The sequence below is a fragment of the Patagioenas fasciata genome, chromosome 17 (assembly GCF_037038585.1).
Source record: "Patagioenas fasciata isolate bPatFas1 chromosome 17, bPatFas1.hap1, whole genome shotgun sequence".
NCBI classification, from domain to species: domain Eukaryota; kingdom Metazoa; phylum Chordata; class Aves; order Columbiformes; family Columbidae; genus Patagioenas; species Patagioenas fasciata.
In genome coordinates, this window is record NC_092536.1 from 5042953 (window position 1) to 5069453 (window position 26501).

A 26501-nucleotide genomic window follows, 5' to 3' on the forward strand; every position below is an offset into this window, starting at 1 on the left:
CGGAGCGCTCCCCTTCGCTCCGCCCCTTTGAGGGTCACAGCCCCACCTCGTGTCGTTACGTCATTAGAAGGCTCCAAGAGCCTCGAAGGCCCCGCGGGGGCTTTGATGCCGGCGTGGCGCTTTTTAGGACGGTGGCTACTGCCTGTAAACCGCTCCAGCGCTGTGGTGGAAGCTCCTAAAATTCCCCGGTGTGAGCAGGGAGGAGGCCGAGGGCTGGGTTGGTTTCCCGCGCGAGGCGCTGTGGGGGCGGTATCGCCGCGGAGGGTCGCGCCGGCAGGCGGGTGTGCCCGGCGCAGGGTGCCGGCAATGTCTGGCTCCCGGGCGGCGGCGGCGCTTCGGCGGCGTCGTCTCCCGGGCTGAGCGGCGGCTCCGGGCCCATTCGCGCCCTTCCCGCCGCGCTCTCCCGCCTCCGCGCGGGGTCTCCCCCCGACCCAGGCCCGCCCGGCCGGGGATGAGGCGGTGTGGCGGCGGCACAAAGGCTCCTCCGGGGCTGCCCGTTGCCTGACGAGGCCCAGCGCCCCCGGGCCGGCTCCGCCGCCGGCCTCGCCGCCTCCGTCCCGCCCTTCCTCCTGCCTCGCCGGCCCTCAGCCACTACAGCCCCGCTGTCCCTCGCTGGGGACGGGCCGGCGGCTCCCCCTCCCCCCGCCCGTGGCCCCGCGGGACGATGTCGGAGGAGCCCGAGATGGACAAGACGATTAAGGTAGGCGGAGGCACCGGCGCTCGGGGTCTTCCCGGTCCCCGCTCAGGGAGGGGGGCAGGCCCGGCGGGTCCCGGTACCCCTATCTCTTGGGGCTGTGGCTCCGCTCCTCGGCGGACACTGGGCAGGGAAACGGGAGCTGAGGCGGGATCCGGCCGTGGGGGATCCGTGTGGAGACGCTGAGGCTGCGGGAGCAGAACCGGGGTCCCTGGAGCAGAACGGGGGACGCGGGAGCCAGGTCTGTCCCTCACAGCAGTTCTGGCTGTGGAGGCAACGCCATCGCCTCAGCCCAGCTCCCGGTTGCTCTTGGGATCTGTCATGAAAACAAATCTGGTGCGTGGGATGTTTGTGTTCGAGTGGTGGCAGAGGAGCTGAACAGATTCAGGATTTCTTTTTTTGTTTTCCACAGTGTGTGAGTTTAGTGCTTCCCCATGAATCCTTCTGTGACCTGGCTGAGCGGATTTCCCGAAGAAGCCAGGGAAACCCTTTTGAGATAACGTGATGATAACACTATACTTTAAAGAGTCTCTGCAGGCTCTTTACCTTGTGCAAAGCGTTTGCTGTCGCAGTTTCTGGACACCTTCATAAATGCTTATTTTAATAAGATGGGTGAATGTATTCCTTAAGGATGTAGGTAAAAAGACCCCATGTATTGGTATTTGCCACCTTTCTTTTGCCCTCCTGGCTGCTACAGTGGGATTTGTCTTTACAGTGCTCACTGGGGACAAAAATCGATGCAAGAGAAGCAGCAACACAGTTTTGTGTTGTTGAAATCTGGATTATTTAAAATAGATGAGTCTTGCCTTTGGAACTAAAAAATCCCAAAGGAGAAGGACATGTAAGTGCAGTGTTTAGACAACCCAGACTAATTAAACTACGAGATCAAGTGTTGAAATCGTACACTGTCTCCTCCTGCTTTGGTATTAGTCTTAGAACAGCGCATGTAAAGTAGCTGGCGAGATGGCTTTCAAAATAAGGTTTCTCAAGTATTTAGGGGGTAATTCATGTGAAGGTAAAGATCTACACAGAGCTCTTGGGGGTTAAAAACAAAACCAAAACCCTGAAGCAGTTGTGGAAGTGTAGGGACAGTCCTGTACCTGCCTCTGACCCCTCTCGGTTTATGGGAGTTCTGACCGAGAACAGATTATGGGCAAGTCTTTTCACTTATTATTAATCTAAAACATAATTTAGTACTTCTGTATATTTTGCTGAGTTCTCTGCTTCTCAAATTCTTGGTTATTGTTCAGGTTCTTTTGCTTTTTTCACCTGAGTCTGCAGCTTTAAGGTCTGTGACTCTAGATAGCGATCGCTGTTTAGGGCAAACTACCGGCGGTGGAAAGGCTGCGTGGAGCAGCAGAGGTGGAGTTACACCGGAATTGCCGTTTCGCTTGTTGAATACATGGAGTTTGTCCAAGCAGCAGCCTGTATCTGTTTAATTGGCTGTAGGGAGCATGCGTTATTTTTAAAGTACCTTATTTTAGGCCTTTTCCCGTTGGTGCAAACTGAGAGGTGCCTGAGCTTTCCCCTGAGCAGCCCAAACGCTGCCTGAGAGCAGCTCGCTGGAGATCAAGTGAGGAGAAATCTCAGAGTCCGTTGTTTCCAGGCTTTGAGCATCCCGGATTGCTGACTCTGCACAGGAGGATGCTCAGACCGTCCTCTGGGTACCCTGAGCTTGTGCTGTTGAAGAGAACTCAACATTGGTGTGGATTTGGTTGCAACAAAAATGCATTTCAAATTACTTTATTCCCCTTGCTTGCTGGAAATTAGTGTCAAGAGTGACCAGAAGTTCATTTGTACTTATATTAACATGACCAGCATTTGGACTTATAGCAATTTTGATATTTTCAGAGAGTGCTTTTATATGTGTAAGTTTATTATAGAACATTTCACGCTGTTTGAATGTTATGAACTCATGTTGATTTGCAGCTACATAGTCTTGGTGCAGATTTGAAGCTCCTGTGCCTGAAGGAGATGTAGGCGATTCTGTACATAGATGGACATCAAAGTTCTGAAATACTCTGTTTCAAATCATTAGGAAATGGTGAATCGTTTCTTGATCACTAGATTATTCATTTTTATTTCTAAGTTGTAAGGCTGCTTTGGAATGAAGATGGAATCCAAGTAAAAGTGCAGAAAGCAAAAGTGTTGGCTCTTTATTTAAAACAATGGCAAATATGCAGAATATGAAAGAGGTCTTTTAAAATTAAAAATAGACCTATTTGTAGTTGAACTTGTCCTTCAAGAGTTGAGAATGATCAGATCTTATTCTCACTTCATGTGATTTGTAGATCACAGACTTTCCAGTTCCTAATCAGATTTTCTTCCACACATTCAGCCGGAGTGAAGCGAGTTGTCTCGCTGCTGTTGCAGAGGCAGCAGAAACTCTTCAGTCAAGACCGGGCTTGTCTGTGGAGCCAGTTTCTGGTTTTAGACCAACCTGTGCAGTTGAAAGGTGAAGTTTTTGGGACAGGCAAGGCCTTTTTTTGATGTTGGACCAGGAGCAGCAGACTTCAAAGCTCTGTAAAAAGTAACGAAAAGTTGTTATTGCTTAATCACCATGTTGCTGCAAAGTACTTTGGCGTTTGCTTCTCCAGTTCAGTGGTTTGACTCTCTTCACAACGTAACCACGGTGTGATCTGGAAAGCACAAGCTGCAGAGGTGCTCCCCAGGTCAGAGGAGCCGTTTCTCTGCTCATTAATACTCTTCTCAAATTGTGTTTGCATTCCACCCGTGATGTCCTTGATTCTGTGTCTGAATATCAGGAAACTGAAGTCAGCTTTTCCCTGATGTGCTTTTCACAAGTGAAATTGATGTTAGTTGAATTGCTAAGAAAGTTTCTCTGTGCTTCTGCTTGAAAACAACAAACCTTGCATGATCCTATACACTTCCCTTCCCCTTTCTTTTAAAACCTCTCATAAAACCCCCAGGTAACTTTAATTTTTCCCTTTACACCTTTCACACTAGTCATTATGATTTATGCAATACCCGCTCCAGACCGTGTTAAAAGGTGACTATTTCCTTTCACAGCTGTCTTCTGCACTCTCTATTCCCTTCAAATCTTGCCTTAAACATCAGTTTTCCTCCCTGGCTTTGTTTTCCATTCCTGTGGTCCAAGGTCTTTCTCCAGCCGGGCAGTAGCATTAAATCCACGATCACTGCAGCAGCGGCTGATGCTCCTGCATTGGAGACAGGTGTTTCCTGTAGCTGGGAACACGAGCCTTCTCAGTTTTCTCACCGTTTGTAGCACAAAATGCCACACATTTGGAGTTGGAGTTAACAGAAGGGGAAGATCTGACCAGGATAAAGTCGCTTTGCACGTGCTGGACTCCACTGTTTGTTTTCAGTGCGTTTGGGAATTATTTTACCCTCTTGCTTAAGCTCCCCCTCCCTTTTGTTATCTGAAGCGTGACTTTTTGGAAGGTGTTCCTGAACACAGTTTCATTAAAAAGGGCAGATTTTTTTTGCTGTCTATTGCTTTGCCTTGCGTTTGCTCACAGCATTTCACCCTTCAACCCTCAGTTAGATCGCCCTTGGTTTGGCGGCACACGGCAGCGACGTTAATCAAAATGCTGCGACATTTACATCCCACCTCGTGACATGTTTAAGCACGACAGCGCCCAGGCTGCGTCCTAACAAAGCCCAGCTCTGTAGGGATTTGGATTATAAGGATTATAAATGTGAGCCTGGTTCATTATCACACAGGCAAAACCAAGCCATGCAGGGTTTAATTTACAGTAGAATGATTCCAAAGGTTTGAAAACCCCAAGAAAGCAGCAAAATAATTTTCCTCTGCACTGTATTGACCAATAAGTACATAATAATGTTGTAACTGGGCCTTTGTATTCAGTTGTGATTGACCACTTCTGGGTGGAAAGCTGGATTTGAGTCTGGGCGGGGAGAAAAGTGCCCTTGATACTCTTTCTGTATTAAAAGTGCAAGATCCCATTTACTGTTCTCAGTAATCCTGTTTCAGAATGCCAGGGTGAGCAATCTCAGCTGCACAGAAATAATTTTAAGCTGAGATATGTTACTATGTGAGCATTTGTATTTGTATTTTTCCAGCAAAACTCCAAAGCGGGCTCTTTCTCTGCTCAAGTATCTTGCAGATCAGATCTGCTGTGTTTTGTCTTTTTATTGTGTTTCTAGGGTTGTAGTAATTTATTATTTTCTTTTACTCCCTTTCCTTTCCCCTTTGCTCCTTCTTGAACAGGAAACCTCCATTTTAGAGGAGTACAACATTAACTGGACGCAGAAGCTGGGAGCTGGGATCAGCGGTCCTGTTAGGTAAGACCTAAAACCTGCAGATTAGTGTGTAATCTTGGCCTGTTTCGTTAGCTGTGGGGAAGTGACTGTGTGTTTTAATTGTGATGTGATATGTGGAAGACTTTCTTCATAAATAAATGCTTCTATTCCATGTGGATCGTAGCTGATGCATGAGTGAAATATTGTCTTTTACGGGATAGGTTTGAAATAAAAGCTCCCCTCGCCTCTCCGTCTTGTCCCGTCTCGCTGCCGTATTCTCGAAGCAAAGCGGGAACAGGAGTCAGTTGTGAAATGGTGGTGGCAGAAAATTCTGCTCAAACAAACACCTTTGTCCTTTTGATCACGGTGTCAGCATGGTGCAAAGGTCGCTGCTCCCGTCCGCGGTGTCGTCGCACATCAGCACCCTGCGCCCGTTTGCTATTTTTACTGGCTATTTATTCATATCACCATGTGAGGCTGAAGCACCGAGTGCCCTGAGCTCTGCGGCTCAAACCAGGTGCACCCAGCGTGGATTTGGAACTGGATGCTTTCTGTAAAGCAAAATGTATATTCCCTTTTCAACGAGAACTCTTTGCTTTTGCAAGCGGAAATTTGCGCACAAGCGGTGGAAAATTAATGTCTGCGCCTCTCTGTTCCGGGGCTTGTCTTTTGCCACCATTTATCTTCCTGTCCAGGCAATTGGTTTCTCCTCGTCCATTTTCTGTTGCTGTGTTGCCTCTGAGCTTTATCAAAATGTCCCTTTGTTTTTCATTCTTTTAACTGCCTGTAAATACGTGGGCCCTTCCCTCTCATGCAGTTCAATTGTTAGTGTTAAATGGGGGAAAGAGGGGAAAAAAAGTGTGTGGCGCAGTTGGTGGCCTTGCTAAAACAAGGATTTCCATTCGGAAGCACTTTATTTATTGCAGACTACACCCTCCCTTGGGGATGTTCAGGCTGCCACTGTATGCTTTGGGTTTTTTCATCAAAAAATATCTCATCAGGCTGAATGTCTGGAGTGTGTTCTGCTTGTCTGCAGTTCCCCAGTGCTCTGAAGTACTTTTTCTGCATTGCTGGAAATATAACTTTGTGTGCGGTGTTCCTGTGTAACGTATTTGATTGTTGTGGAAGGCTGAAAAGTGAGGCTTCCAACCTGGGATGTGGTGACAGGCGCCTTGTGTATTCCACATTGTGCTTCATTCCCATGTGGAGAGCAAACTCGTAACTACAGATCAATTGCTTGAAGTGTCACTGTAACTTTCTTGCTGACTGAATAATTTTGTTGCTGTAATACCAGAGTCTGCGTGAAAAAATCCTCTCAAGAACGCTTTGCACTGAAAATTCTTCTCGATCGTCCAAAAGCTAGAAATGAGGTACAGTTCCTGTTTATACTGTCTGCCTTGTGATGCACCGCAAACTCTCGCCCCTTTGGTGGATCGTTGCAATGGTTTAAAAGAAAAGAAACCCAAAGTTTTCTGCAGATCTTGCTGTGCAAGATTCCTTGGGTTTGATCCCCTGGTCTTGCTGTGCTTGGTTCCCACAGGATGAGGTGGTGGGTGAAACTGGGGTTTGCTGTAGGTATTAGCTGTATATGTACAAGTGGAATTTATAGAGCTGCATTTTAAAACTGCTGCTCTCCCCACGTCCCATGTAATGTAACAGGAATAGTTTAGAGCTGTTGTGGTTTCTGTATCTCTCACTCTTGGATGTCGCTACTCTAAGAATTGCCAAGAATGCCTCAAGTTGCACTCTAAAAGGTGGGGATTTAGCTGTGTGTGAGAAACTAAATAAGCTCAGGAATATGGTTTGTGACTTACGGTGGCTGCTGGGAGCTGCCAAGGTACCAAACTGTCTCTTGAAAATGATGGGCAGTTGTCATGAAAATTGAATTTGTATTAATTGTCCTCAAGGTTTGGGCAACTTCCATTTCTTCTTATTGAGCAAATTCTCATTTAAAATGGGAAAAAATAAGAATATTGAGCCTTGGCTAGATTTAGCACTCCAGGTAGCTTTAAACTGGGGAAAATTCCTTGGGTTCAGAATGTTGGAACAGGAGACGAGGTTGTGTGTGTTGTGACTGCTGGACTTTGAGGCTATAAAAGGAGCTGGATTACAGAATTTTAAGTTTTATTCATTAATTTGCAGTTTCAATCATACCTCTGTTAGTTTAAAACTCGTTCTAGCTTTAAACTTATTGAAAAGAAAATCAAAGTTTGGACTTTTTCTGGAACTCTGCAGGGTTGGACTCTGTGGTCTGTAACAAATAGAATGACAATGTGTGATCTTTTTGTTGTGCTTGTCCCAAGAAGTGTAATGGCTGTTGGTCACTCATGCAAACAGTTTTAGGGGCTTCTTATGTTTTGAATAATGTTGAATTGGGTGGGACTGGCAGCGCGCGGGCTCGTGTGCCCCGCAGCCTTGGGGCAGAGGGTCAAGTCCGTGTCACCGTGTACAGTAACGTTTCTTCCCTTCTCTTCAAGGTACGTCTGCACATGATGTGTGCAACACATCCAAATATTGTTCAAATTATTGAAGTTTATGCTAACAGTGTGCAGTTCCCACATGAGTCCAGCCCAAGGTAAGGTTACATAGGGTGATTCATTGCCACAGCTTGCTTTCCATGTTTAGGCCAAGGTATAGTGGTATTTGCCTTTTATTTTAATCAAAGTGTGACCAAAATTAATATTTATAGAGTATTCCAGCTATTATATTTATACTTCAGGCTAAGCAACATTTGCTTTTTCCGCAGTTAATGGCCAGATCTTTGCATATTTAAATGAACTTGTGTCCTTCACTATTGGTTTTGAATACACCTTGGTTTCTTAGGTTTTTCATGGATTCAGTCCGTGATGCCCGCATTGTTTGCGAGAGTTCATCAGCTTCTGCCCTGCTTTGTTATTGCTTTAGTAGCTTGAATTGAATTGTAACCTTTGAGCCTGCTTCTGCTTCCAAAGCACCGTTAAAGCAGGACTGGAGCTGTGACTTTTGTTGCTGCCTAGAATCCTAAGAGGGATGCTTTTACATGATGGTGATGCCTGTGAGCCACTGGGAAATGGAGTGTCAGTCTTCATTTAAAAAAAGAAAGAGAGAATTGTTTCTAAAAGTACTAGATTCTGCCCTGTACACTCTCAATATGTTGTCCTGCTTAAAATGAACACAACAAAACATGAAGCAGATGTTATTTTTCATATGTTACTACCACTTGGGACTAAAAGCTTTGTCTTCTAATTGGATATTAGTTGAGAAAAAAAACGGAGCTGGGAAAACAAAAGAGCTGAGACCTGTCATAGTCTCTGATGGATCTGACTTTGTTGTGTGGCAAGAAGAACTAGAAGTTGGTTTCTTGAGGATCTAGCGGTCCTGGTCTCCACACTTCCTATTTGTTGCTGTTCATAATTATGTCAATAAAACTGTACATTAAAATAAGGAGGTACGGTGGAGTATCCAGACTCAAAAGCATCAAGATAATTCCTCAACCTTTTGCTTCGAAGTTTCCATGAAGCTCTTCAGTGCCTGGCGTGTCTGCAGGGCTGGGCGCAGACAGCTTTAGTGCAAGACTCTACCTGTCATGTTGTTCTTTGAGAGCAGAGCAAGACCTTGATGTGCCTGAACGGCTTCCAGGTCCAAACTGGCTCCTTGGGGGAAGGCGTGGGTGGAACTTGCATGGATCTGTCTGGGTGCATCCATGTAGACACGTCCGCGGTGTTTGCTCCAGCTGCGGGAGCCCAACACGAAGAGCAAACTGTAGGTTTCTTGCTGACAATCAGCGAGTCAGGTTGTGCTGGGAGCCAGAAAATCCTGCAATTTACGCGCTTAAAGGCAGAATTACGGAACCAAAATAGCGAGAAGAACTGTAGAAGCAGCAAGTTTATGTCTCTCTTTTGGCCTGCATCAGTAGATCTGAAATATGCATTATTAGCTTAGCAATTCTGTGATTTTTTTCATTATTTTTAATATAACAAAATGAAATGCTTTTGAACAGGGCTCGGCTCCTAATTGTAATGGAGATGATGGAAGGGGGAGAGCTATTTCACAGAATCAGCCAGCACCGGCACTTTACTGAGAAGCAAGCAAGCCAAGTAACAAAGCAGGCAAGTTGACACCCATGTATAAGCAAATCCATGAATGATGATGGCTCAAGTATTTAACAATTTCTTGGGGTGGGGGCGGTGGGAAAAAAGGAAGCTAAAATAATCCTCAGTTCTGATCTGATGATCATTGCCTGCTTTGTTATATATAACCTGACAATGCCAAAGTTTTAATAGAAGCAAAGAATTGAAGGTGTGGGCTAGTTCTGGATTGGGACCCTGGTGTCTCTGCTGTCCTTAGTGATGGTTTTCCTAACCTGGTCTCCAGAACATTTCACCAAGATGCTCGTTTCTTGCACAACCTTCCTGCCGTGTCCCTCAGTGTTGTTCTGTAAGTGTTGGACCCAACAGCCCATGGACTCCCCCAGGCCACGTGTGGCTCCTGAGCTCTGGTTTGAGAATTGCTCGTGGCCATGACACAAACTTGGCGTTTGTCGCCTCTTGCACGAGGGAGCAGACAACAGACTTGTCCTGGGCACGTGTTTTTTGAGCTGAGTTCTGTGTTGGGTTTTATGGAAGCCCTGCTTATCAGAGAAGATACCAAGAGGAACATACCGCTCTAGTGCATGTTTTGTGTGCTCTTTGTTCTGATGTCATTTTTCCCCTCTCCATTTCTCTAGCTGACTCTCTCTTGAACGTTGTGTTTTAGGGTCTCCACAGTATTTATTACTAGACGTTATGAATGTATCTACATCCGAGTCACGCTTTTCCCCCTAAGCTGGGGAGATGATGTTTGGTACTGAGGCAGAAAAGAGAGACAGATTATTTCATCTTACTTTTCTGTCTTGTGCTTTGACTTGTTTCTGAATAAATGGCGATTGTGCTGCTACCTTTTTGGCTTCATTCTACAAAGGCCTTAGGTGGAAGTACAGAATTATGCTTGACAGTTGATTTCCCTGTCCTTTGGATTTTGGCAATGCAAGGTAGTCTCCAGGATTAACATGTTGGGAAAAATACCTTGAAACTACCAAAAGTGTAGTATAGAATTGAATTCTGACTTTGTGTACGCTTGGGTTATTCATCTCCCAAATAACTGTTGGTTTTAATGTTTATACAAATGAAATTTGAAGGCAACGCTGAAGTCTAATTATTTCATCTAGTGGTTTCTCATCACTGTCTTGGACTATGGATCTTAGGTTCTTTTATCCAGTAATAGTTAAAACCTTGTGACAAAGCTACCTCATTTTATTTGAGAATGTGTTTGTTTGTTTCTGAGCTAAGTTACCTCTGAAGTTCTCTTGTCGCAGTAATTTGCGGAGTTCTAAGGACTCTCTGCTTCACCCAGGGCACTGTGTTTAGGTGGGATCCTACAGAAGCTGATACGAATATTTCTAAATAAGGGTCACGTGGCCTTACCTTACTTTTGTTTCTATAAATGAATTGTCCTTAGAAATGTACAGCCTGCAGAGCTTTCATGACTGGGTTACAGTTTCTAAACACCAGTGTAGGAAGCTCTTTGAAAGGATCAAGTAATGCATTTCTCTGTAATATCAAATAAAATGGGTAAACTGCAGGCAGCAACATGAATTAAGGAATAAAACTGCCTGAATGCTCACTTCTAAGTAAGTAACAAATGCAATAAAATATTTAAGGAAATATTAAAGCAAGAACATGCTGTTGACTGTTAAACAGAATGTGATTGCTGGAGAGTGTGCAAGTGGGTTTAGTGACCTTGCAGGCCTGGCACCATGTGTGAAAGGACACTGTCATGACCTGTTTCACTTCGAGGGGGTAATGATGCCCTGAGTTAGCCAAACTAAAATGGTTGGGAAGCCCAGTACAACTTAACTTCTATTTTCTGTTTGCTTTGAATGAAATGCAAACTGAAAAGTTTAGTGCATTTCCTTTCCTGCACTATCATGCAGTATGACCTGGCTTTTCTAAACTCAGAATTGTACCCAAGTGGAGTGAAAATGTTCAGGATCTAAGCTGTGTTGGTGTTGGCAGTGTACTTTCTAAAGCTGATGTAACTGTTGAAGCTAAAGGGGAGTTCTGTAATTGTAGTTGATTTATTGTGCCCTTTTTCAGATAGCTTTGGCTTTGCAGCATTGCCACTCATTAAACATTGCACACAGAGACCTCAAGCCTGAGAATCTCCTCTTCAAGGATAACTCTCTGGTAAGATAAACACTTGGAATTCTTTGTTTACTGCTGAATTCTGTAAAATGGCTCCGTGGTGGTTTTCAGAATAGTTGTAAAATCACATTAATGCAATGTTTCAGTGACAAAAAGGAATGACATGTTTTTGGCTTCGTGCTTTTCCATACTCTGGTGTACCTGCAGTACGGGCTGTCTGTGCTGCTGCTGTTAGACACGGGCCAGGTTCTCCACCTCAACACAGAACCCTTCTTTGCTGAGGAGATCCACTTGGCCACATGTCCTCAATAGGTGTCATCAGAATGTCCTAACATGCATTATAGACGACTTGACGTATCTAAGCGCTTCCCTGTCTCTTTCTTCTCCTGCTCATAACCACCCTGCATGTGCAGTGACCACCCCTTAGCACTTTCCAAAGCTGAGGGGGGAACTGCTTTTGACCCAGAGCACCCAGGAAAACAAAAATGATTGTTTCAAAGATCACTTTATGACCTTTTTGCTGCTTTGCGGAAAGCTAAGGGTGTAAATACAAACGAGGAGTATGTGTGGCAAAGGGAAGATGAGTACAAGGTGAGAAGGGTGTATTAGAAAAGCTCTCACAATGAGATTTTGTAATGAAACCTCTCTTCCTTGTTTTAGGATGCACCCGTTAAATTGTGTGACTTTGGATTTGCCAAAGTAGACCAAGGTGACTTGATGACACCACAGTTCACTCCATATTACGTAGCACCTCAGGTAACAAATGGTTACAGTTCTATGCTAAATGGGGATAATGATCTTTATTGCCTGTGCCTCCATAACCATGTCATTTTAAAGGCCTTTGCTGTCTTGGTAAGGCTTTCTGGGCACAGGAATGTTGAGTAATTGTGTAGTAGCCACCTTTCAAGATGGAGTGCTGCGGTGATCTGTTGATTACAGCAGAGATTGTGAGGCAAATTTCCTAGACTGGATTCTTAGCCCTGACTTATTGCTGGTGCCTCCTGACTCTCCCAGGCCTGGCTCCCACTGGTGAAACTACTCCAGGGTTTTGACAATTGGTCTTTAACTGGTTGTTTTGGAAAGGTCCCTGTTTCACAATCCTTCTTCCAGCTCAGGCTCGTACAAAATGACATTAAAAAGAACCGTGCTGAAACAAAAGGGTTCTGTGGAGGCAATTGCTCAAAAAGGGAGCAGTGCTGGGGGGTGACCCCTTCACCTGGGCTTGGTCCCTTGTCAGTGGGCGTTAAAACACAAGCTATAATTACGGACAGACTGGTTTTGTAGTGGTGCTCTTTTGTGCTTTGTGGAGAAAATGAAAAGAGAACTGCAGATAGGTATTTAATTGCAGTACTGGGCATGTCGGCAGCCTTCAATGACTTGGAAGAGCAGTTGCAGAGATGATACCATGCAGTCACAGCCCAGTGCAGGCAAAACTGGAATTTTCTTGTGAAGCAGCAAAATATTTTAGCTGAAATTTTCCCATGTAGAAAGTTCTGGTATTTGTTAGGAAGAACGGTTTGAGCTTAGCAGAGTCTTCAGTAGCTGAAATAAGTCTACCTTGTGGAAGAGCGTTGGGCATCTTTGCCATAGGCATTGCTGGTTGTGGTGCCTGTGAGTGGGATGTATTTTGCATTATTATTTCTTTTTCCTCTCATGACGACAGGTATTGGAGGCACAAAGACGGCATCAGAAAGAAAAATCTGGTATTATTCCCACCTCTCCAACACCTTACACTTACAACAAGGTAAGCTATGAAACAACTCCCAAGTCAATATCTTTGCGCAGTGTTTTCCGCCCCCTCCCTGCCCCAATAATATCTGCTGTAGCAGTAGTCTATAAACATGGCTTATCACCTAAGGCAATAAACTTTATTGGCCTGAAATTACACACTTCTGGCCAGAAGCAATAAAGTTGTTCTGATTTCTGTGACAGAAATACATCTAACAATGAGCCACATAGCTCACACCAAGTACAAAGCAGGATCTGCTGGAAGCAGCAGGGAAATGTTATGTTGCTTTCTTGTGTACATGGAGATTTCAGCTGTAAGGATCTCTGGGGCTGTGTATCCGAAAAATGTTGTTCCTTCAGCTTTTCTAAAAGATGTGACAGAGTGAGCAGGTATACAGTGGAATTTCTCCTTAAATTTTTTAGGTTCAGACCAGGTTTCATTCAGTTGAACTGGCAAGTTAGCAGATGATGATCTGTGCAGGTAGCTGTCTTAGCTTAGAAGTGGCACGCTAGAAGGTGCTGCTGGCTCTGCATTCTTCCCCATGGAGCGAATATTGAAATGCACGCTTGGTGCAAGCCTAATCAATGATCCTCTAATTAAAGGAAAAAATGTACAAACATTCTTAAAAGAGCACTAAATATTAAAAAGGTTTTGGAGAGAGCAGAATGATTCTACTGGAGTGTGACCCTGTGGGAAGTTCTTTGACCTCCACAAGAGACTGGTTGGAAGGAATCGTTTTGTCTTTGCCAGCTGGAGTTTCTGGGTGTGCAAAACACTTCTTAGGCTCTGTGGTTGAGGCAGCTGCGGTGGTACCTGGTCTGTGTCGGGGATCTTCTCAAAGTGACCAATATTGCATTCTCTGTAGCAGTAAACCATGGCAATAACAACTGCTGCAAGAGTCTTGTGAAGTGTCCACAGAAAGTGTCCTGAAGGGTTGTCTATTTCATCGTTCCAAAACATCTTCCTCCATATCAGCATTCCTGTTTCCTACTGGCTTAGCAGTGTTTGCACCACTCAAGGTTTTTCTTTCAGGGTGTTGATTTTGATCAAAGTTTACTGGTTTCTGATTGCAGTGCTAAGTATCTGCACTTCTTCCAGCTTCCAGGATGGGTGTTTAACACACCACATATTAGAGGGGTAGTTTGATATATAGTGTTATGCTTTAGTAGCCTTCTAGAGAGAGCGAGACCAAAGATGGGCAGAGATAACATTCACTTTTCAGAGTTATGGTTCTCCCTTCTCCATACTGGAGAAACTGCTTGATGATTGAAGCCAGACACTTCTCACAAAAAGAGCTCTCAGGCAGGTGCCAACAGGCTTTTCACTACAGAGTTTCTTCTGCCTTCTCTCGTGTGAACCCCAGTCACAGGGAAGGTTGTTTTTTATAAATCCTGAAAGTCTCCCAAGAGCTCCACTTCTGTGGAGTGAAGCAGATTTCCTCTCCGAGGGACTTCCCTCTTTTGTTGGAAGAGGGTAGATGCAGTTCCAGAGACACCTAGACGTGGTTGTTCATGTTGGTAACAGTTTGGCAGCTCTTTTGTTCTTCTAATGGACAAAGAACCCTGGCCATGGCAACAGAAGCAAAATATGGGTCATATTCTTCTACAGAACAGAAGAACCTTGAAAACAGATACCAACTAGAGTTAACTGGCAAGGTTCAGCTGCCTCGATCTCCTGGGATTTACAGTGTGAAACAGTGATTTCTTTTTCATGTTTCGTCTAAAGAGCTGATCGGTCACTCCAAACTGCTCCCAGCCATGATGGCACTAACTGTCCTCACCCTGCCAAGCGTGACTCACTGCAAAAGCAACATCTGGCATATGCCCAATTCCCCAAAATAGCCTGTGATGAACTCCCAGGTCCCCTGTCCTTCCACAGTGATTCAGAGCCTGTGATCCACCTTCATGATCAGGAGCACATTTAAACTGAAGGAAAAAAATGTATATTTCATTCCCTGAGTATTTTTATTAAACTGTGTGTGTGTTGGATCAGCTCTAAGTGTGGATAGCATGGCTGGAGAGGATTGACTCTTGAGAAACAGAATCTGGGAACCATGTCCACAAAGAATTTAGAAACCTGTTTCCTACTTACATCCCTGAAGTCACATTGATTTCATTAGAAATAATCTGCAATCACTGGAAAAATTGTGAGAATTTAGATACCTAAATAGAAATTTGGATTTCTAGAACCATCTGAGATTGGCTAACCCAGCTTGCTGAAAAGCATACCTACGTGGGCTAAATCCCTGGAATTTGTTCTAGTATCAGCATCCACATCTTTTGTGAAGCCAAAAGCTGAGGGTGATCAGGATGAGCTGATGTGTGTTTCTTCCAGAATGAAACAGTCTCACCTTTGAGGGGCCCCTTCCCAGGTCGGTGTCCATCCAGTCAAAAACAACCAACCAACCAACCGTTTTGGGGTCAGGAGTTTTCTCCGAGTTTGTCTATGCAGCTTCATGAATGCTGGTGCTATCCTGGAGCAGGGGGTGGAATATAGAGCCTAAGGCAGGCAGGGTGGTGTGGAGGTTGCTTCGGGTAGCAGCTGCGCACATTTCTGGTGGTGGAAACTCAGTGCAGAACCTCCCCAGTTCCCCAAATCTGCCCTTGAGCATCTTTCCCCATTCAGCTGGGCCTGGCTGGAGCTCAGGCTTCTGCTTACACGTGGCTGTGTGTTCCTGTCTGTCCTTGTGCTGGCAGAAACCCGGAGGACTGATAGTACTGGAAACCAGGTTATTGAAAAGAAACGATTTGGGTCCTGCCAGCCCTGGGCTGTGCTGTGTCATGGCCAGGAGATAGCAGAGGTGTGTCCTTAAGGATATGGTTGGTCACTTGTATTGAAGTCTGGGCTGTTACGGTCCTTCTTCACAAGACGTGTCTGTGTTGTGTGAACACCTCATGCTCCAGCTGGGAAATAAATCTGGCTTTCAGCTTCTTTACTGAGCTGGTTTTTGGCTGGATCCACCTCCTGGATGAACTTGTTGTGTGTCACATCAGCAGCAACACTGGTACCAGGGCAGGAGGGAGCGCAGTGTGCGCAGACCTGAAATGCTGCTCCTGGCTTTCTGAAGCTTCTCCATTGCCCCGGCTTTCAGCATATGCATTAGACATCTCTGATTAAGTATCTCTGCTAGCTCGTTTGTTTGGTGTTTCTTTTTTTAGTCTTGCATTCTAAAAAAATGACTGTATTCTGTTTTATGTTCTGATACCGAGTGACTAAGATTTAAATATCCTGAGAGATGTAATAAATGTGTGGCTTGCTCACCTCACCAACACTGGCTGTTTCCAGACAATTCACCATTGCACAGCAGAGTTATAGGAGCGCTTTCTGTAAACAAGTTACTTTTGGGTACTGAAAGTAGTTTAGCTTGGCAGTGTGGAGTTATCTTGTGCTTACATATTTGCCGTATTTACCCGTGAGGGTCCCCAGACGAACCTTTAGGAAGAGGCTGAGCTGTGTTTCTATTTTCTCAGGGAATCACGTAGAATTTTTAACATAGCTACACCACTACTTGCTGCAAATTGCGCCCCAAAGTGATCATTTCCTTGCTTTCAGAGCTGTGACTTGTGGTCCCTGGGTGTCATTATTTACGTGATGCTGTGTGGATACCCTCCGTTTTACTCCAAACACCATAGTCGGACAATTCCAAAGGACATGCGGAAAAAGATCATGACAGGAAGTTTTGAATTTCCAGAGGAAGAGTGGAGCCAGATCTCAGAAATGGCGAAAGACATTGTGCGAAAGTGAGTCAGTTGAGGAAACTGTTGTATTGCTCTTTGCTTATATCGAGAAATCGGAAAAATTACTTGAAAGTGCATTATCAATCACAAAGGGCTTATTTTTCCAAAGGCGGGGGGAATTGTCTGCAGCACATACAGCTGACAAATTTTCTATCCTATTTAGCACAATTGAAGTCTGGTAAATACATTTCTTTCCCTCTCTTTTGTTTTTTCCCTCCCCAACTGTTGTGTTCCATTTTTGATGTCTCCTGTCTCTGAAGCTGTAGAGTACATTGTGCCTTTAGTCTTTATGGGGAGTGGGTACACTAGTTTGCTTCAGAGCAGTATTGACAAACAGCTGCCACATCTGCAAGTGCTCTCTACGCATGTGTCTCCTACAATAATATTTAAAATCAGGGGGCATTTAGGAGGTGTAATAGGATCTGGTGGATCTGTCCCTTAAAACCTCGTGTACACAATGTACGGTCCAAAAGGAGTCAAGAGAAGGGCATGGAAAGGGAGGTTAAGATCTGTCACAAGCAGTCAGACTATGAAATAAGGTTTTACATTGGTGTTTTATTCTAAATACTAATGGAAACTGCTTTTCAGGCAATGCACAGCTCCCAGTCGCAAATATTTCAAAGGCTGTGATCCCATGGTCCTGTTTGAAAGCAAGAATGTGGCACTGATTAGGTCTTGACCTCACTTATTTTTTAAAATGTGAGAGGGACTTAACTGCCTTTGTGTGCATCACCAGAGGAACGGGAAGGATAAAAGCAACATAAATAGAAAAAAAAATCAATCAGTTAAATAATTTTAAACTCTCACTATCTCCTCTGTACTGTAAAATCTCCAAGGACTTAACGCTGTTTGGAAAGGGTGCCAGGACCTGTTCATAGTGGTGCAGGAGAGCCCACAACCTTTCACCAATTCAACTGCACATTATGTTGCAGTGGAACTTCCATTTATACCAAGGTCAACTCTTTATTCTCGCTCAGGAGCTCCACAGTCAATGGGTTTCATTGTCTTTTAAAATGGCCATGAAACTCAGTTCACAGAATGTCATTACTTGGATTGAGTTCACTTAATTCTCTCACTAATGTTTTCAGGACTCTCCTGCTTGTCTTTTCCAGCCGGTGGGTCTGAACGTGTGTTTATGGTGCAGGAATACGTTTAGGCTTTTCGTAATTTTGGATAAGCTTACATTTAATTTATGGAGACTGCTATTGACATGGAGTCTTGCTTCTGGAGGTCATATTTTTGCATTCAGGCAGCTGCTTCCTTTCAAGCATGTTGAGCTGATTTCTGACCTCGAGCTTTATGAGCTGGAGTGCTTGATAATAGGATAGGACTCCAAAAACCTGCGGAAAAGGAACGCACGTGTCTTGGGTCTGGGATCAAAACTGAACTTAAAACCTTCTTGATAACGTGGCCTTGCAAGTGGAATTTCTGAGCTAGCCTGTGGTCCTGCTGACATTTTGTAAAAGTTATTTCCACTTCCTTGGTACATTAAATGATTCTGCTTTGCAGCCAGGAAGCTGATTTAGAGTGTTGTCTAAGAAAGTGTGACAAGCTAATCAAGTCATTCTGTTTCTAATTTAGACACCTGGGGATAACTTGTCATTACTCTGTGTGAAATTTTACTTTTTTATTAAACAGTTGCGGTTATCCTGAGAACAAGAGTTTACCTGCAAAATCCTCTTTCCAGGGTTTTATTCTAGTAAAATTTATTTCCATCCAGTTTTCAGAGATCTCAGAATAAAGTTCCTTCTTATTTTGAGGTGCTGTAACCTGCCAAAGTGTCCCTTACTGGAGGCTTTTGCAGGGACAGAAGAGCTGATGTGTTGCATGGTGGAAGCAGTTAATTCAGCAACCAGGTTTCCAAATTTGAAAGTTTGCCTTGCTTCCCCATGCCTAAGGTCCTTGGGATGAGTATAGACTACTATGTGAATGAGCTCTAGACGTGCATTTTCAGACAGTGTCGATCTGGATCATTTCCAACTCACCTGGAAGATAATTTCCCATCCAGGAGGATGTGAATGTAGAGTTCAGCAGAGCGCAAATCTTACTAAAATGGCCTTTGGTGCCTTTCTGTGTGCTGAGTTACTGAATATAACTGAAAGAGCTGTGATAGCATTAAAATATCACCGCAGTGAGGGTCAGGGGGACTGATAGAAAGTCAGACTGATTTGGGGGCAGCTTGGTGTTTCAGGTATTAGGAGTAGTTTCTTTTTTGGCCCCTTCAATGCTTAGAGATTGCTAAGTGCTCTGGTCCCAGACAGAGCAGCACGTTGTGAATCCACAAAAACGTCTTTACGGACTGCTGGATTCCTCTTCCAGGCTGCTGAAGGTCAAACCCGAGGAACGACTGACCATCGAAGGTGTCCTGGACCATCCCTGGCTCAACTCCACCGAGGCGCTTGATAACATCCTACCCTCTGCCCAGCTGATGATGGACAAGGTCTAAACAATATTTTGTTTTATGAAGAATGTTGCATAGAGGAGCGGGGGAGCTCCTGGGTGGTTTGGGTGGTGTTGTGCAGGCAAAGAGCTCCTCTTCTGCTTTAATTAGAGCTTGAGATCTTTGTAAGAAAAACAGTTCCATTTGATATTTGGGCTTGGAGAAGATGCTCCAAGATTGGTGGTGAAGAGCAGCTATGTGCTAAAAAGTAGAGACCAGAGTACAGCAGTAGATGTGCCTGAGAACTCTTCTGCAGGTCTTTTCTCTTTTTTCCCATGTTTTATACCTGACTACAGCTATGACTTCATTTATTAACAGCAAATGAATAGCCCTTCATGCTTCCTTTAAACTCTACTCAAAGAGGAGTTCACTTAGCACTCGCAAGCTTGTGAACATGAAAAGCAGAGATGATCCTTTGTCCTATTCAGCCCCTGTGAGGTTGGGATATATTGTCCCACAGTCAAGGACTGTAATTCTAATCATGTCTTGCACAATACAAACCTGATTTTTGTCATGCATCTCTGAAATAAACATGATTTGATGCATCTTTTTGGGTTTTTTGTCCATGGTTAACACTGTCCATATATTCTTTAATTTACAAAGAAGCTATGTAAAACATCAAGTGCAACTGTTTTCATTCCAGGCGATGGTTGCGGGGATACAGCAGGCTCATGCAGAACAGCTTGCGAACATGAGAATCCAAGACCTCAAAGTCAGTCTCAAACCCCTGCACTCCGTCAACAACCCGATCCTGCGCAAAAGGAAATTACTGGGGTAACTCTAAAGCTGTTTCTCAAAGATTGGCAGCCATGCTGCAGGAAAATCACTTTAAGCATGTTTCAGGTTCATTCAATTGTAACCACTCTTCCGAATTTCTGCATTGATTGACACACTCTTGATGCTGAAGTGGGTAGCTGGAGTCAAGAAATACTTGCACAATTTGTTGTGCCTCCCAAGATACGCTGGTGAGGGTGGGAAAGAGATTGCATGGTGTTATACTATATAGGTAGCGGAACAGGTTATAAGACGATGGGTCACATGTTGAGTAATGTAGGGCAAACAGAGAGAAAGAATTCCAATATTTTTTTTCTGATCCTGACATGTTTTTACTGAAAAAGTCAGGTAATGTCTCTCTGTTTGAGTTACATATCTGAAAAATAGGATAATGCATTTTAGGATTGCTGTTACCTGAGCTGATTTAAAGGAATCTGTATTTTTCTTCATATTTTAAGTGGTCTCATAGTCCAGGACATTGTAGTGAATGCTAAATCCAGCTCCCACTCCCAGCTTCTCAGAGAGTGAACAAGAGCATTGCACTGGTGCAGTTATGCAACGAGCAGCAGATTGGAGTTGCATTCAAATTGTAATTGTTTCCTCCTTGTTCTTCTGCAGCACGAAGCCAAAGGACGGTGTTTATATCCATGACCCTGAGAATGGAAGTAATGATTCCAACGTGGCTCTGGAAAAGCTCAGAGATGTGATTGCTCAGTGCATTCTACCCCAGGCTGGTAAAGGTTGCCACTTTTAAGAAAGTTCTATTCCTAAACATGCAAGACGCTGACTTTTTACTGTGCTGCAGGGTCAGTCTGTGTCAGTGGTGAGGAAGGATAAACAAAATTCCTCTTGTCCTAGTCAGTCTCAAGAGAAAAACGTTATCTGTGGACTGTAATTTTGCTGGCTGCCTAATGTTAGTGCCAACAGTGACATGCAGAGCTGTCAAAATCACTTGCACACGGGAGTATCTGCTTTCAAACTGATTTCCTAGTCTGCGTGAGGCCACGAGGAATACCCACATGCACTGTTTACTGAAGCTCTGAATGTTGCTGCGAGGCAGAATGACAAACCTCCTGTTTATCTTTGTTCTCCTAAACAGGAGAGAATGAAGATGAGAAGCTGAATGAAGTGATGCAGGAGGCGTGGAAGTATAATCGAGAGTGTAAGTTGCTGCGAGACACTCTGCAGAGCTTCAGCTGGAATGGTGAGGAACTTTCTCTTCTGTGGAGAATGGTGCTAATGGCAGGTGAAGGAGGGGAAACAGCCACCTTGTATGGAAATAGAAACGAATTCGTTGAATTTGTGTCGGGCTGATTTAGGTTTTGACTCTGTTTTAGCACATCTACCATCATGGATGTTCTAGACATGAGGTTGAAAGTTCTGCTTTAAAATTTCTACTTGTGGTTTGGGGTAGAGTTTTCAAAGGCACCAAGTTGTGTGGGACCAGAACAGCACAGACAGATCATCTCTCTAGAAACCACTTTAGTTGTTTTGAGCTGGTCATGACCCTCGTTCTGCTGGAGGCTGCTGCCCTCATCTATGTCAGCTCAACAACTAGAGATGAAAACTCACTTTGGTTCACTTGCAAATGTCCTACGTCTGTGTGTGAAGCGTTGTTTTGTGCATACGGCTCCAGCTGTGATTGCTTTCCTCCATGTGCCCAGCACCAGCTCTGATTCCCTGTTCTTCTCTTTCCAGGCAGAGGATTCACAGATAAAGTGGATCGACTAAAACTGGCAGAAATAGTAAAACAAGTTATCGAAGAGCAGACAAACTCCCATGACTCTCAATAGCTGGAGCTTCTTAATCTTATTTTTTTTACCATTTAAGATTTATTCTTTAACTGTAAAAAGTATTTTTATGTAAATTAATAAATCATAATTATTTCATTAAATTTCCATACTGCTTGAAAATGCTGTATAGTTGTAGATACAAAAAAATCATTGGTACTGTAATATTTTTTTAAAACTCAGTTCCTTGAGGTACATATGATCACTTATGTACTGTCAATCATGAGTCCCCCAGATGGGGCAAATTATATTGTTAAAGACCGTTTTTTTTCTTAATAACAGTTGCAGAAGCTGCCTTCCATCTGCTATACATACAGCCAGCTGCAATGACTGTGTATGTTAACGAGACAGTTTCCCAACACCCTGCTCAGTAAGTACTTGAAGCAAGTGAAACAAACTTCCGAGCTACCTGTTGCGCCTGAATTCTGAGTCTTTATGTAGAGGCAACTAATTAGCCGCCTGTTTCGCTAGGTGACCCGAGAGCCACAGATGGCCTTGCCAAAGCCACCTGAGTCCATGTGCTTGCTGTATTTTTCAGTTCTGATCAGTAGCCCTCTTTGATTTTTCTTTTTCCCCATTTTCTTCGGACCTTCATTGAGGTTTAGTCCTTCTTTCTTCTTCACGATCTTCCTCAGACCTTTTTTGAGGCCGAATTGGCCATTCAGCATAAGACTCCTCTTTTAATCATACTGTTCAACAGCAGAACAGAACAACATTCTAGTTACTTATGTATAAGTTATTTTTATTTTCATGGTGGAATCTTCTATGGACAAGAAGCTGGGGGTTCATTTGCATCAGCCCCAGATCAGCAGTTGTGTGTTTTCCACCCATGTGCTCCACTCTTTCCTTTCTAGAAGATCTGACACTTGGTTTCAACCTTGTCCTCTTGTTGGAAAGAGATCATCCTGGCAAGGGTCACAGTGCTGCTGTGTCAATCCACCGGTGACACTTCTGTGTCACCCTCTGGAGTCTGAGCTCCTCATCTCTGATGCCTTCGAGCTCCTTCTGGGGAGCGAATGATGTGGGGCTGCTCCTTGGGATGCGTCCTGCTGCCCGCACCGTGAGGCTGCCCAGGGCGCATTCTTACACTAGTCTGGAACATTGGCTCCGAAACCTGCTTTTTTAAAAATTTTAATTAAACGAACAAATGAGAAAAATCTGTACATATTTCTAGTTTTCTACCTTCTGATGCTTTTCTTTCTTTTGAGACTGGTCGAAGGCTTTTTATAGAGATATTTTGGTACTAAACCTGTGCAGACATTGAATGAGTTCGGTCTGCAGACTGAAGTGCCAATTCAGGGCTACTAGTAAAGACTCTTGAACATTATTGTTATATTTCATAGCTCATTAATTTTGGGTTTACATTTACAAACCTGAGCCATGAATCTCCCAATTTACTCTTAATGCAGTCCAGCCTTGTTCTTTTTTTGTCTCTTTTCTATACCAGACTTCCTTGCAACTTTTAGCTTGGGTGGCAAACCAATGTCTTGACTCTTTCTATAGAATTTTATAAGCAGTGACTTACTTTTTCTACATGAAGGAGATATTTCATTTCCCATTCTTTGTCAGCGTTCTTTTAATCCTGTCGGCAGTTTTCCAACGCCTGGTTTATTGCAGAGTAAGAACCACAATCCCTGCGTAGCCGTCTCTGATGGGAACAGGGAGGCTTTGATTCAGTCGGAATTGTACCTCTGACACTACATGGAGTATTTGTGCACTGACATGTAGCAATGATGGCTAGAGATTTAGCAAGAGACGAGTATTCGTCAGTAGTCTCAGCAAGTTTGCAGGCCCTATTATATGCATTTCTGTCCTTGGCCTCAATTCTGGGTCATGTCAACATCCACGCAATCTTTAAATGTAATAGATAATTTCCTTTTTAACTTGAAATCCATGTGTTTTTTTTTTTTTTCTGGGAAATATCATTGTTTTGGAGCTTTTAAGCGTGGCAAGTAGAGAAATAAAGAAGGAAATCACCTTTGTTTGAATGGGAGTGTAAAAAATTCCCCACAAAAGCACTTTTGCAACTCTGCCCTCGGAGGAGGAAAAGGAATTGGACCGGTTTCTTGGTAACCAGAACTTTTTAGCAGAAAAATGGATCAGATTGTATCTGTTTTCATGGTTAATATGGAGTGCGGTCAGCAGACACCACTGAGAGGATCCAAACACCTTCCACGGCAGAATGATTTCCAGCCGTTACAGGCAGTGAGGTGGGTACGTCTGCGACTGATGACCGTGGTGTGTCTTGGTGTCTGGAAGGAAGTCCAATTTCTAAAGGCTTCTGTGAATAAGGAACCGCTTTTTGTGGATTTATTGTAAATGTATTGTGTGTGATGATAAATAAGAATGGCCTGAGCTAAAACAGATGTAGGGAGAGACAGATTAAGATAACGCAATTTGAAGATTCGAGGTCAAATGATTTTATTTCTATGAGAAAGTTATTTTACTCTTTAAAAATTTAAGTTATGCTTTAGATTTCAAAATTAATTTAATGGGTTGACTTACATATTTTTAAAGTAGTATTTTAATTTCTCCTTCCTGTGTTTTTTATTTTTTCAGTTGACGTAAGTGCGAGATACCTTGTCTTGGTTATATAAGGTTTTACTGGGTAATAAATCTACTGATCGTTTATAGAAGACTGTGAATATTGTAAATATCTTGAGATGGAAGGGTTGTGTGGGATCAAAGACGACATTCTTTGTACAAACACTAAAAGGATATGAGAAAGCTCTGTAGTTTTTTTTTTTTTTAGAGTTTTATTTAAGAGAAAAATCTCTGAAATCATTTGACCTTTTCAAAATTTTATGTATATCTGACTTCTCTTGTGACTTGATTATTTTAAGCTATATATATGAAAAAGTTAGAAGAACTTGACTAGGTGAAAGAGTTTTTGATCGGAAATAGCAACATGTCAAAGTTTTGCTGTCATTACTTCAAGTTTTTCTTTTGGAAATCTTGAGTCTGTCCTCATATGCCATGTTCAACTTCTGTGGATTAAAACGTTTTCATTTCTCCTTTTCAGTGTTACCTGCAATATGTTAGTTTATTTTGGATCAGTATTATATTGTAAATATTATGCATCGGTGTATATAAATGATTTTACTAAACTTCAAAGTTAACCGGCTGCTCTTCTTTTGTTCCCAAGTCCCCATGGTACTGCAGGGAAGGACAAGGGTGGCCTGCAGAGCTCAGCCCCGTGTCTGGTGTCACCACGCTCGGCCCTCTGTCCCACCTGCCTTACAAATGAGAATACACTCTCTGCTTTATATTTTCATAGGATCATTCTGGTTGGAAGAGACCCTCAGGATCGAGTCCAACCATAACCTGACTCCAGCACTAACCTGTGTCCCTGAGAACCTCATCTATGTGCCTTTTAAACCTCCAGGGCTGGTGACTCCACCACTGCCCTGGGCAGCCTGTTCCAGTGCCCGACAGCCCTTTCTGGAAAGAAATTGTTCCTAATTTTTTTCTTTTGTAGAAGTGCTGTGTGATGAAAGAATATCTGACAAGACAGACAAAAATCTGTGCTCTGCCTGGCAACGGAACCTGCAATTATTTCTTTTAGCCAGCTTTCCATTAGGTGGCAGCAGTAACTGCCTGGTGCTACAGCTTAACCCTCTAAAGCTGTTCAGAATTTTTTGTGGAGCTACAATTTTGGGTGGTCACGGAAGGGCTGAGCTGTTCTGTGGTCGGTGGTGTCTCCCCATCGGGTGTACCAGCTCCTTTGTTCTGCCAAGCGGGTTATTTTGAGGAACCAGCTTCTTTAGGATGCTGATTCTTGCAGGGTGCTGGTGGCTGGAGCAGAAATGCTGCAGGGACCTGGGGCTTGACTGGCGACTTGGGAGACTGTGGTAGGTGAGATACAGGTTGGTTTTGGTTCAGGCTGCCAGTTCACTTTCTCAGGGAGCACTGGAGTCCTTCTGCTCACCTCTGAGGTGATCAGCCCTTCTGAACACGGATTCATGCCATCAAACATGGCACTTTATTATCTGCAATCATGGTTTGACTGGCTTGTTGACAGCAATCAGCTAGACCTTTGTTCCAGGAGCACTGAAAAGTGGCATGAAAAGAGGTGGTGGGACAGCTGTGAGTGCACCAGGCCACCTTCTTTATAGAAGTTGTTAATAACACCCATGTGCTTGGTGCCTTTGGGGAGATAATAGTGTGTTGGATGGTGAGTGACTGTCAGAGCTTCCACGGCATTGGGAATGGGAGTGAGAACAATTTCAGAGCATCCTGGGAGCATTTAAGGCAGCCAAACCAGCCACAAGCACTCTGTAGAAGTGACACAGAAAAGACTATTCCCTGCTCGCAGGAGGATCTGTGGCCTTTCCCTTTCCAGCAAGAAAATTTCCCTCAAATAGTTAAAACAGCAAGTGCCAAGTGGTGAGGAGCATGAGGATCCCTGCAAGGATGTCTGTCAACAGCTGCTGAAGGCTCTCACCACTGTGGCTCAAGGTCTCATTAGCAACCAAATCATTGTTTCCTGGTAATCTTCTATTGCTTTCCACTTACAAAGGCTTAATCCCCTTTTAAACAAATTGCTGTTGCAGTTGCTGGCTCCTCGCACTCTCAGCAAACGGGGTCAGCCCAAATCAGGTGCGGCAGGCTCTGGGTGATGAGATGGGGGTGTATTTAATGTGCGGTGTGCTCCCGCTTGTGCCGGTGCCAGGGTCTCATCCTCCCCATGGAATGTTTGCGTTGGAAGTGGGGCTGGGGAAACGGTTGCCCCTTGGGCCCTTCCATTCCAGCCCCAAGAGCAGCTCTCCCTGTGTCAGGGCTTTCCCAGTGCTGCTTTGCTCCGTTGCAGTTGGATGTCAGGCTGGCTGGTCCCCAACGTGTCCTACCTGGTGAACAGCTGAGGAAGAGCTCGGACAAGGCCCGTTGGATGAAGGGAGCCTGGCTGCAAGCTGAGTGTGTAGGACAGACCC

The 26501-nt window shown here is 44.1% G+C and overlaps 1 protein-coding gene across 2 annotated transcripts; it reads left to right on the forward strand.

The window, feature by feature from the left end:
- The first annotated feature begins 83 nt into the window (after positions 1–83).
- On the forward strand, positions 84–24684 carry MAPKAPK5 (MAPK activated protein kinase 5). Of its 2 annotated transcripts, none has more exons than XM_065851695.2 (14): positions 84–700; positions 4908–4981; positions 6234–6309; positions 7417–7514; positions 8919–9027; positions 11053–11142; positions 11761–11856; positions 12764–12844; positions 16382–16569; positions 18886–19006; positions 19650–19780; positions 20399–20520; positions 20880–20984; positions 21479–24684. In XM_065851695.2, exons 1-14 carry the CDS (start codon positions 665–667, stop codon positions 21571–21573), a joined length of 1422 nt encoding a protein of 473 aa, XP_065707767.1. In that variant the 5' UTR covers positions 84–664; the 3' UTR covers positions 21574–24684. The 2 variants fall into 2 exon arrangements, with proteins under 2 accessions (XP_065707767.1, XP_065707768.1); XM_065851696.2 differs by having other exon boundaries at positions 85–700; positions 20399–20514.
- The last annotated feature ends 1817 nt before the right edge of the window (positions 24685–26501 follow it).

Coding starts and splice junctions, on each gene's coding strand:
- MAPKAPK5 (XM_065851695.2), top strand. CDS start 665: ATGTCGGAGGAGCCCGAGATGGACAAGACGATTAAG. Junction 701..4,907: donor AGATGGACAAGACGATTAAG/GTAGGCGGAGGC, acceptor CTTCTTGAACAG/GAAACCTCCATTTTAGAGGA. Junction 19,781..20,398: donor CGCAAAAGGAAATTACTGGG/GTAACTCTAAAG, acceptor GTTCTTCTGCAG/CACGAAGCCAAAGGACGGTG.